This window comes from Xiphophorus hellerii, chromosome 6 (genome assembly GCF_003331165.1).
Source record: "Xiphophorus hellerii strain 12219 chromosome 6, Xiphophorus_hellerii-4.1, whole genome shotgun sequence".
NCBI lineage: Eukaryota > Metazoa > Chordata > Actinopteri > Cyprinodontiformes > Poeciliidae > Xiphophorus > Xiphophorus hellerii.
In genome coordinates this window covers 5,265,118-5,277,043 of record NC_045677.1, presented here as the reverse complement: position 1 = coordinate 5,277,043, position 11,926 = coordinate 5,265,118, and the positions used below count along the sequence as shown (strand labels likewise).

The 11,926-nt window shown below is 41.6% G+C and overlaps 1 protein-coding gene across 1 annotated transcript; it reads left to right on the top strand.

Annotated features, from left to right (window-relative positions):
- The first annotated feature begins 406 nt into the window (after nucleotides 1–406).
- Nucleotides 407–10,470, top strand: LOC116721879 (protein shisa-like-2A). Its single transcript, XM_032565906.1, has 4 exons — nucleotides 407–432; nucleotides 3,205–3,573; nucleotides 4,070–4,206; nucleotides 9,396–10,470. The coding sequence occupies exons 1-4, from the start codon at nucleotides 407–409 to the stop codon at nucleotides 9,578–9,580; spliced, it is 717 nt and encodes a 238-aa protein (XP_032421797.1). The 3' UTR covers nucleotides 9,581–10,470.
- The last annotated feature ends 1,456 nt before the right edge of the window (nucleotides 10,471–11,926 follow it).

The window sequence follows — 11,926 nt, the reverse complement described above, 5'->3', positions numbered from 1 at the left end:
GCATAATGGAAGAACGCTGTTATGATGACTTCCTGAAGACTGAATGTCGGAAAGAGCGGGATCTTCTTAAAGAGACAGAGGCCCAATTTTAAGGTATCAGATTGCGAAGTCAAATTTCTTTTAAATTATGTCTGATTCATGCAGCATTTTTTATATCAACTGAAGGTAACGTAGCTACGCGATTTTTGTTGTAAACTGGCAGCGTGTGGCCGGAAAATACATCATGCCACCCTTTTAATCTAACAGAAAAAAATCAAAAAGAATAACTAAAATGGGAAAATATAAGAAAGCAAGCAATGAAAACATAAAATAATTGACGCTAAAAAGTCCAAAGCGACTAAGGATTACATCAATTGTAATATTTTTCATGAACATTTAATGGGAGAGATTTACTTGAATGTAGGGGATGACGGCCGTAAACAGCACCACATGGTGATGGACCCAGCAAAATGACAACAAGAGTTCAAAATGACTCGTCCAGGAGATCACACAGGAACCCAGAACATCCACCTAAAGCTCTGCAGGTCTTCCTTGCCTCGGTGAAGATCAGTGAACATTTTGAAAAAGATTTTGTAAAAGGAGAGCTCCAAAACCAAAACATAAGACAAAGGGTTGGAGAGGACTGTCAGCGTCTGAGTAGTGTTTTTATTGCCTAAGGGTTACTGTGGAAGCCGTGTCAGACACCTTCCACTGAGAAAAATACATTTATCTTCATCCACTGCATTCAATTATCACTAAGAGTCCTCCATTTGTGTTTACTGTTGCAACGTGTTGACGAATGCCACGAGATATATTTGCAAGTTTTCTTATATTTGTTATGCTCTCATGATGTTTGACCATTCTTGCAAATTGACTATTTGTGTGGATGCACACATTTTTGGATGCAGTAAATATCTGTCGCACGTGAAAATGATAACATTGTTGATGAAACCTGCCAATCAAAAGAGAGATAGACAGAGACTGTGTCACTGTCTGACAGTCCTGTGTGCTACAACAACCACCTCCTTATTAGAAATGGTTGTAGTGCTGTCTGTGTGGGAGAGATAAAATGTGAGGAAGTTCTGTCGTCTTTGTGTTTATGAGTCCAGATTTTATAATAATAAAGCGTTGACGCCTTGAATGCATTTCCAGCATTACTCTTGACAGCCAGAGCGCACAGGTTGACTTGCTTACTTATTTTGCAGAGAGGACTAAGTGACGCAGAGAGTCTCCTAAGTCTGTTGTGCCACAACGAGTTCACCGTGAATCTCAGCATGGCAGACTCTTTGCAACAGTAATGGCTTTAGCTCTCCAAGTCAGGCTGTCTAATAATATTCTCCATTGGAATACCTGACCATTCTTTTCAGGAGAGTTTGTGTGGTCAAACACCAATGTTGTACGAGAAAGCTTGGCTCCCTGTCTCCTCTCATTGAACCCTAAGGTCTTCTCTTGCATTAAAGTCAGGACTCTCTGCCAGGAAGTCAAGTTCCTTCCCACTCATCCTTGCCCTTATTGACTTGGCTTTGTGTGCTGGTGCACCGTCATGTTGGAACAAAACCGAGTCATCCCAAAATGCACCCACAAATCTCAAAGTTGGAGGTGTGTAACTATGGGTAGTGAAATGTCCCCAAACTTTTGCACCAACACTTGACTGTGAATTATTCAGTAGTGAGTAGTGAGCATCCCTCCTGAGGGCTACGTAGTCCAGAACTTTATCTCCTACCCGAGTCTTCCATGGAAAATGGGCCTCAGACTAAAAGTTCCCACATACTTGGACGTACAGCACGCATTCTGCTAGCTGCACAAACTCCGCACATAATGTCAGTCCACGGTTGAGATTTCATACTCGAGCGTACCAATTTCTTCCAAATTCATTAAATTCCCACAACTTGAATGGATACTAGAAAGTGTGATGAGCTAGGTGGGTGACGAGCCCCGGTCTAATCCCCCAGGGCATCAAACACACACCTGTTGGCGATGCACAGAGTGGCAGTGTGAATGCTACATGTCATTCCGACTGTTGGCGTTTTATAATCTAGGTGTCACATACAAAATAATTCTATAAGAACACCATTTTCCACCAATCAGTTGACTGTGTGACACAGAGTACACGTACACGGTTGTAAACATTTTCCGTTGCACCCAAGTGTCTGGTAGATGTCCCTGTTGAGCCTGCCTCGAGTGCACTTAGACCTCTGCAGAATGAAGTACGCCAGGGTACGTGGGAGCCTTAGAGTGATTCAAAGATTCTGGATTCCAGAGACCAAGATGACTGAAGGTGTCTGACATTCAGAGGAAGCTCATGGTAGAGCCACTGCTTCTCTGCATTGAAAGGAGTTAGGTAAGGTAGTTTGGGTATCTGACCAGGATGCTCTAAGTGTGCCTCCCACTGGAGGTTCGCTGAGCATGTCCCAGTGGGAGGAGACCCCTAGGAAATCCCAAATCTCACTGGAGGGACTATATCTAATTCATCCAGCCTGAGAACACCTCAGACCTCCCCAGAACAACATGAAGGATGTCGCTGGGGAGCAGGATGTCTGGAACTCACTCCTGGACCTGTTGCCTCACAACCCAATCTCAGATAAGCAGAAAACGATGGTTGGATAGATGGATGGACTTACACCACAGATGGCGTCATATCACAGCAGCAGGCTGGATTTCAAAAAGCTCTTGAGAGAGACCCATTCTTTCACAGTTGTTTGTAGAAACAGTCTACATGCCAAGGTCATGGATTTTATACACCTGTCACCATTGAAGGCATTGGAACATCCCGCTTCACTTATGGGGGGAGAAACGGATACTTCTGGAAACACTGACGGTGCTCTATAAAACCTTTACTGAAAGTAAAGTTTACTCCCATATCGAGCACAGTTCAGTGACGTTTCACAGAACTGCTCTCAGTTCTAGCCTCTCATGGACAAAACAGTGTTATTCTCCATAAAGCTTACCCCACTTGTGTACTCCTTCTTACACAACATAGTCCATTGTGTTAAGATATACCAGACGTGTGCCTGACAGTGACTTGACACCGGCAGACACAACAGTGCCGCTTCACCCTAATTAGCTGATGAAAAAATAATCACATTCTTACAGCATTTCAAGAAAGAAAGATAGAAATAAAGATGCTGATGAGTGTGTCAGAAGACGGTAAGAGAGAGAGATCCACACTTTTCTTCCAATTCAAAGTTTTCTACCTCCCTCTCTTCCTCTCTCTCGCTGCCTCAGCGCCTTCAGCTTCGCTCCCTCCGTTGATGCAGAGTCACACTCCTCTTCCCCCCTGTGCCCAACGGCCATCTCTCGCGCAGGGATCCGTCTCTGCTCTCTAATCCTCAGACCACAAGTGCTGTTTATCTGTATTCCTCGCCCTTTTTTTTTTCTTTGCTTTTTTTTTTTCACCCCTCTTCGCTGCAGCATGAGCGCTGAATGCAGCAGTTACTACAACACCGACGGTGCGTTCGTGGCGGCTTTCTCCTGCCCCAAACCCGGCAGCGCTGCCTTCGCCGTCTACTGTTGCGGCTTTAATGATGTGAAATATTGCTGCGATGATCCCAACAGCTTTTTTCCCTACGAATATGGATACATGTGGTGGCTAAGGTGAGCCTACTTTTCCTGCGTTTAAGACCAACATTCTCTTAATGACTCTTAAAGACTTAGTTGAGTTTGTCAGCTAGTTAGTGTGTTTATAACTGCCATTAAGTGATGTTTTTTGCTGCTAAAAAGGCGAAAGTTGTTTGCATTTCTTTTTTAGATTTTCTAGTCTATAGATGAACATGATTATAAAACCTTTAAAAAGCTTTTCTTTTACCCCCTCCCCCTCCCATTGCTTATTATCTGCAGGATAACCTGATTACTACGTGACCCTCTGTTTTTTTCCCCCTCAAGTGTGTTTGGTTTCAACCACTAAAAGAATGAAAACATTCTGATTTATCTCAAAGTGTACAGTAGCTTTGGTCTGAAATAATTGTTTGCACATGTTTAAATGTTAATTATTCTTCCCACCCCCCTGTTTTGACACCTGTTTAATGTTTTTTTGTTTGTTTGTTTAGCCTACCAGCTCTGTTTCCTAATCCACCACCCTGTCTCCTCTCAGTATCGGTGCTCTTGTAGGTCTATCAATCGCAGCCGTGGTGCTCCTCGCCTTCCTCATCACCGTCTGCGTCCTCTGTTACCTTTTCATAGCCACCAAACCCAATCGCCTTGACAACGGCCTGCCCCTCAGAGCACCAGGTCAGGATGGGTGTGTGTCAGACTCTTCATTTTGTGCTTTTTTAAAAATGTGGTTCCTGAAAGCCTTAAATTAGGATGGATTTCTACCCTTTGAGTGTGTGTGCGCGTGTGTGTGTGTGTGCGTGTGTTTCTGTGCCAGGTGAGGGTAGAGGTTGTTTTGTAATGGAACTGAACCACCTGCACTGCCGGTGAGCTATGACACATCACCAGCAGTGGTATTTCTATGCGCTGCATACATATCCCTTGATTCAGACATCCACTTTTAGATTATGCTCAACGTTAAAAAAAATGTGCTGCTGGAGTGTGTCATTTCTGAGTTTGGCCTTGAATTTGATTTCAGCAAGTTACATGATTGGAATTTCCATGTTTCTGGAAAAAAAAAAACCTAGCTGCAGGCAAACAAGACAAAATGCAAAACCCAAGAAAATCCTTTTCAAGTTTTCAATGCTTGATGGAAGGCAAGTTTAAACTCTTTAGGCTTTCACTCCAGTTCTCTGTTTCTCACTCCTCTAACTCTATGACACACTTAAAATGTTATTTTCTAACCCTGATCTCACCCTAGTTTTTTCATAACCCTGTTGACTTTACCTCCCATAATAGTGTGTAGAAATGTCACGTTGCCCCTGCTCTCTAAGCAACAAAATGATGAGTAAGGAATGTTGGCTTCATGACAGTTAGCAGCATTTCCACTTTTCAAAATCAATACCACACTCTATAAACTGCTGGGTTGGAAACAAACCCATCTAAGGTGGATGAGATATGGGCACATCAAGCCCTTAGTTTTATATTTTTTGCATTTAGTTATTCTAAGATATTAGAAGCAGCAACGTGAATCCCCAGTATTGTTGCGGATTAGGAACCACAGCCTCCTACAAAAGCTTCAGATTCAAAAGCCTCTGTGAATGCTTATAAATACTTAATTTAGTTGACTTTGTTCAGCTTTATGTCATTTTATATTGTTATTCCCTCATCCAAAACATATCTGTAGTGTTCCCTAGATTCTTTCCTTTATTCTCCCATGGAAACCACCTGGGTGGACCTAGCAACGCCTTCCTCCTTGAAGCTGAAGTATTTGAGTTTCCACCACAGCACTCCCCCACTCAGCTCCTTCAGACTAGCCAGCAGTAATTAGCAAACACTTGGTGGAACTGCAGATCTGCTGAGCTCATTATGTGAGCTGCTTCTCAGTGCAACGCTGGTAAAAACGTTGTTAGAGAGTTAATAGAGGAGCCATGTTGTAAGGACTTACTGAAGGCGGAGTTTCAGACAGAGCAGGAGAGACAGAGACCTAATTTCAAGGCGTTAAGTGAGAGAGTAAATTTTCTTTTAAGTCATATTTGATATATACAGCATTTTTGTAACACCTGAAGGTAACATAGTTACTTGATTGTGCTATAAAATGACAGTATATGCCTGGAAAATACATAATACTGCTCCTTTGATATGCATTAACATGCATAGTGGTAATCATCTGAGCTACAACACAAACCAACATGTACAGTTTTCTTTATTTCCAATCAGTGTCAAAGGGAAATAAATGAGTAAACATGAAAATGACTTTTTTATGCACGTAAGGCAAAGTTTGACTTATTTCTAATGTAGTATTTATCTATTGATCGATCAAATGTGGAGTCACGTTCCAAGATAGGGTTCAAGAACAAAGTAGACATCAGTAATTTAATTTCCTCAATTTTTCAAAACTAAATTTTAAACCAAGGTTGCACGGAGTGGTTATTTTCACACACACACAAAAAACAAACCATGCAAAAGAGAATACAATAGAAATATGGCTTTCATTTAAACTGCTATCATATTTTTGCGTTTGACTCTACTATGATTTATCAACTAGTCTGACCAGAAGTGCTTCAGGATATGCCAGAGGCAAATAACCTTCTGCCCACTTCTTGCTGCATAAAACTGCATATGAATAAACTGCAATGACGTGTTTTTAAACAGAAGTTACTTTATGGTAGTAACACTGCGTTTTAATCGTGACTAGCTGTTAGCGTTTGCCCAGACCGGCTACTATGGAATTGTGCTAAATAAATATCTTAGTGGTATCCACTGCAGGTGAGATGTTGATTGTTTATATGCATGCATTTAATGTGTATTTCATCAGACACAAAACTTAAAACAATGTCACATTTAAGAAGTGATTGTCTAACCTGGACATCACCTTCCTACGTTCCGTTGAGCTAGATTTCCCAGAATGCATTCCATCCTGGCCAATCAGCAAACAGGAGGAGGAGTCGTGAACGACGAGGTCAACTTCCTGCCGACGGTTGTAGTTTAGCAATGGAAGCGGAGGAAGTGAACGAAGCCGTTCCAAATATGGAACAAATAAAGTCAGAGCAACAGGAATGTTTAAGACATTTTATTGCTGGAGAAAGATGTAGCTCAGTTTGGCACTTCTCTCTTGGCAGTTGGGGATGGTTGTTTACATGACATTTCCAGTAAGCTTCACACGGGTCTGTCTTTACAAAAGAGCTGGCACATTGCATACCAAAGGTTAGCGATTGGATCAAATCAGAACCCATCACTTCAAACTTCAAAAGAGTCTATGCCTCCAAGCAATCTTTTCTTAATTTATAGTGTTAATAATAGTGTCCAGACCCAATGCATAATTTTATGTTCCCTATTTGCACTCAAGTTCCTCAGTATAACTACCTCCTCACACCTTCTCCTCCTGTTGTTGCTAGCAGTCTGGTTTGTTTGTTGTTGTTTTCCGATGGGTTCTTGTTCTTGGATTTTTCCCTCGAATTTGTTTGTTTTTTGTTATCGATATTCCTCATTTTTGGTAGAACAGTTTACTTTCAGCTTTCTGCTACCTCTCAGCATTTCTCTCTTTATCATTACATGACACAAAGGCCTCTAGCCCAGTGCTTCTCAATTCCAGTCCTCAGGCCCCCCTGCTCTGCATGTTTTCGATGTGGCTCTATTTCAGAACAGCTGATCCAAATGATTGCATGACGTCTTCTGCAGTCATCAAGTCCTGCAGAAGCCTGTTAATCAGCCACAGATTCAATCCAGGTGTGTGGCACAAGGGAAACACCTAAAACATGCAGTAGGGCGTAAGGTCCGGAATTGAGAAACAAAGGCTAATTTGTAGCCCCAGTATTTTTTAAGATTAACCAAGAAGTATAATAAATAAAAAATTTTAAAAAACAACTTAAAGGCAAACCATAAGTAATTTGAAAATAGTAACAGATACGTAACAAGACCCAACGTTATGTGTTCCACAGTGTAAACCTTTAACAGAAACTAGCTAGCACTAGCTTTCATTCGCTACATCCTTGGCTTAAAGCTAACGTTATTTTAAGTGAATAAACTGGTTTGTAGCGTGAACTACAGTCATTAACTCAACCCCTTGGGATTAGCTGGATACCTTGAAAGGTCATGTGACATCAATATCTAAAGAGATAAAGTGAGAAAAGTGAAAACCCTCAAAGCAGTGGAAGGCTAGCCTAGCCGCTAATCAGACAGAGCCCTGTTTTGTCAAAATTAGTGATTTAAAACAACCCAAACAAGGTTATTTATGAACACTAAGCATATGGTAGAAATACCAGATATTAAATGCTTGCAATTTCAGAAGATATTCAGCTGAGAAGCGTCTGTATTACTACACAACGTTGAGACAGTAAAAGCTGAGAGCTCAGTCAAACTACTGGGATGCCTTAGTGAAATAACATCTTCGGATAAGAAGGCAACAAGTGTAGCAAAGTGGGTTTATGCATGTAGTGAAAACGCTACATGCTTTCAGAATTACTTTTTTTTTTGAAGTGACTTTTTTGAAGTTTAGCTAAATTCATTCATTTTTGTCTGTTTCGCTGATCACAAACCTGCTGACATGTCCCTGCAAAGCTGCACCTTTAATCAGAAGAAGTTTAACTTGCGCCTTCATCGGATACATTATGGACTCAAAGCAAAACTAAATTATTCCTGCAATCAGTGGAGGCTTTTTTCCCAGCTTTTCCCATCAGACTAGAAATTAAGGTTATTGTAGCTGAAGAGTAATTCTGAAAGCATGTGGCGTTTTCATTTTATCAACTGAAAACCCGTGTGGGGAGAAAAATCCTCACTCCACGTTTGTTATTGGGTTACTACCGACCACAAAAGAAGCTCTGTTTTCTAAATACTATTACCAGAATTGTCTCTTAGTGAGATCAGATCAGGTATTATTAGGTTTAAAAAATACCCAGTAATTTATTTACCTTGTATTATGATCAATAATGTCCCATTATTGTGCGTGAACTCCACGCCTTCCCATCTCTGACCTCGTTCTCCACCTACAGTGGGAAACCGCTTCTCGAAAAAGATCGAATACACAGTGGAAGTGATCTGATTGATTTAAATCATAGAAAGTGCCAGATCAATATTAAATCTTTTTACTGCGCAGCTGCAGATGTTTACAAAGCAGCTAAATATGTTGGATCAATTTTCCAAATACTCTAAATCATCCAGTTTTTTTGTATAGTGAATTAAATGCTAACAGATTAACGGATAACTGTCAGGAAATACAACAGGAATCTAATGTCCATGTGGCAACTTTTAACAGTTTTAGAAACCCAACCTACAGAGATGCAGGGTTAGAGCTGCAGCAGATGTTGTTGATTTGATAAATAAATGTTTTTTTAATCATTAGACACCTGAGACTTGATTCTGACTTGGGTTGAAAAACTTTAGACTTAGATTTGGCCCCTCAGAGATTTGAGACGTAACTTGAACTTTGGCCCTGCAAGACTCGAGACTTGACTTGGAAAAGGTGACTTGTGAGCATCTTCGATACAAATAAATAGTCCGTTCTTTCAGGCCGTCCACTTTTTCTTAGAAAGTTGAGGGTCCGGCTGACTTTAACCAATTTGAAGGGTAAAAGTTGATGAAAAAGAAACAAAGAAAATTTACATAAGTGCCATAAGATATAAAAATAAGGTGATTACTAAACTTGTGTCATTTGTGCAACAACACATGTCTTGTTTTACTCTCAACTTGACTCATTATTGCTCAGTTGATAATGATAAGGCTTCATTTAGCTTCTTCTCTACCTAAACAAGGTCATGAATTTTGACCCGGGTAATATTTTTGGCTCAGATTTCTTCCCTTTTCCGGTCCATTACCCAGCATTTGGTGTAAACACCCTTTTTTGTGGTTTGGTGATTTTTTGTTTTTGTTTTGTCTTTTGTGTTTTTCAGCCGGAGACCCCAACGAGGGACCCAGCCAAGGGAGAGCGGCCGGTGGACCCGGTCCGCAGGGGTTCCGAAAACACATGATGAACAGGAAAGTGGACTCTGACAACGAGCCGTCGGACCCGGAGCGGCTTTTCCAGCGCTGTTTCACCGCTACGGTCACAAGCGTGAAAGTCGAAAGCCCCACATAGGCCTCCGAAAAACTTGCCTTTGAGGACAAAAAAAGAAAAGAAAAAAAAAAGAAGCAGACGGTATGTCGCGGCTCAGGAAGGCGGGCGAACCTGGACACAGTCAGAGCTGCCAGCGAGCCACTCTGAGCGGGAGGACCACGGCATTAGTCGACATCATGTGCCACACGCTGTAGTCATGGTGGCAGTGGAGCAAATTGTTGGAGATTTTTCAATTATTGGAGGAGAAAAAAAAAAAGAAAAGGAAAAAAAGCACTCCCAGTGCCGCAGAGCACTCCTGGAAGTGCTTGTCACGGTGACTGAAACTTTGCTCCATTTTAAGTGGAAATGGTTGATCTTTCATCCTCACAGAAGTGATTGCCGACGGTATGTGTGGCTCTGTGAGAGCCGGATGATGACGCGGCGGCGGAGGGACTGTGGAGACACACGGAAATGAAAACAGGATGTGAGTTTTCAATGTTAAGTCAGACCCTTGTGACACTTGCCGCTGCCGATATGAAAGTGTCATCTCAGGAATGCAAGGACTGGAGTGGGCTGCTGGTCTCTTCACATGCTTACTGTGACGTGTCTTTACATTTAAATGCCAGACGCCCTTTCTCTACCCATCAACGTGACCATGACGAGAAGACAAAGGAGATTGCTGGGGCTCGTCAGAGTCGAGCAGTCTGGCCCCCGTCGTCAGTCAACTTCTTTTATCAGTGATCAAAAATGTTTTTCTTAGCAGAAGACAAAAGTCTCCTTGAACATGTCTAATGACATTAATAGGTTTTTTGTGATGTTAACAGTTTGTGACAGCTTGTATTTAATCACGAGGTGATGATGTAAGAGGTCAGCTGACAGCACTGTGAACGAGCAAATGATTGTGAGACTTGAATAAAGCGAACAACAACCTCCGAGCTCTGGCTGAACTGGTGCTGTGCTTCAAGAGAGAGAGTCTTTCACCTGAACGGGGGGAGATGTGAGCTCTGACTGTAGCTATTGGAAAGCAGGTAGAGTAAGTATTGAACACGTTAGTGTTGTGCAATCAGAAAACGATAAGTCAGAAAACGAGTTAGGCTGTCAAGACATGGGAGGCCATTACAAGCACTCGGCTTGCCGAAGTGCTTGAATCTTCATCAATGCAGACTGAACGTCTGCGTATCGTTTCATGGGTTTAACTTAACCTGGTTAAGTTGCTCTTTTTGCAAAGCATTGCTGCAGATTTCCTTGCAGTCTCCTTTGCATTGGTGTAAAGGATATTGACAATTTGTTCTCAATCAAACCTACCTGGCAAAATAAAGGTTACATTAAAAACCATAATAACATTCATAACCCTTCTTACCACTTCTTCCACATTGACACGCTGCAACTGCAGACCGAATTATTTTATCGGGAATGCGATGTGAACGACTAACACAAAGCGGTGCATAATTGTTTAACACGCTCCCAAAGTGAAAGGCAATTATTCCCGGAATCAGTGGTTCGGTTTCTATCGGCCACCGGCAGAACCAAAGCCGACACGGCGAGAGAATCTGGAAGTTACCGGCAAAAAAACACATTTGTGTTTGCTCCTTTCACTTGTCGTTCACTCAGAAAAGAGCGAATCCTGCCGAGAGCAGATAAGGTATAATTTTAGGGTTTAGAAATAACTTGGCGGCAGCTACAATCCTTCATGAAATAACAGCAACCTAACTGCATTCTCAACCCAAAACCAGAGTACTCCCATAAGCAGTTGACGTCCTCTGAGAAAACCTAATGTTTTTGCTTTGCAATATTGAAGCAGCTGTCTGTATTTCTCCCTGCAATGACGCCACAACGCCTGGTGATGTGCGACGTTAGTGATCTCATCGAGCTCCAGCTCTGATAAATTGCTTGCGTTTTGTTTGTGAGAAAACAGGAGCGACCTTATTACCATGTAGATGCTGATGTGTATCAGGGCTTTACAGCAATGAAGCAGCAAAAATATGCTAATATGAATCTTCAGAGACCATTTTTAGGTCATCCTCCCAATCTCTGGAAGATGGAGGTGAAGATTGAAATATAAAAATCCCAATTAACTTGTTGATGTTTTACTTTTTTCAAATTCAAAAAGTACGAATTTATAAAAGGTCAAAGTATTGCATTGCGATTATGTATGTACATTGATCGGGTAATGGATAACAGTAGATATCATTTTCAAAAGATGTATTCAATTATTGTTAAACAACCGACATGTGTTTTCCCCCAACTTTTGCTGTCGCCATTTTGCGAACTAGCGCAGCGTAGCCACCAGGGGGAGTATGGAGCGGCGTAATTTGACAACAGTTGACGGAAACTGCTTCGGCGTGGGGAAAAAAATATCAATTTCACATCAGTTCCAAAGGCTCATAA

Excerpts from the sequence above, each read along its gene's own strand:
- LOC116721879 (XM_032565906.1), top strand. The coding sequence starts at position 407 with ATGACGGCCGTAAACAGCACCACATG. Across the intron at positions 3,574-4,069 it reads GGATACATGTGGTGGCTAAG|TATCGGTGCTCTTGTAGGTC; the intron begins GTGAGCCTACTT and ends GTCTCCTCTCAG. Across the intron at positions 4,207-9,395 it reads CCTGCCCCTCAGAGCACCAG|CCGGAGACCCCAACGAGGGA; the intron begins GTCAGGATGGGT and ends TGTGTTTTTCAG.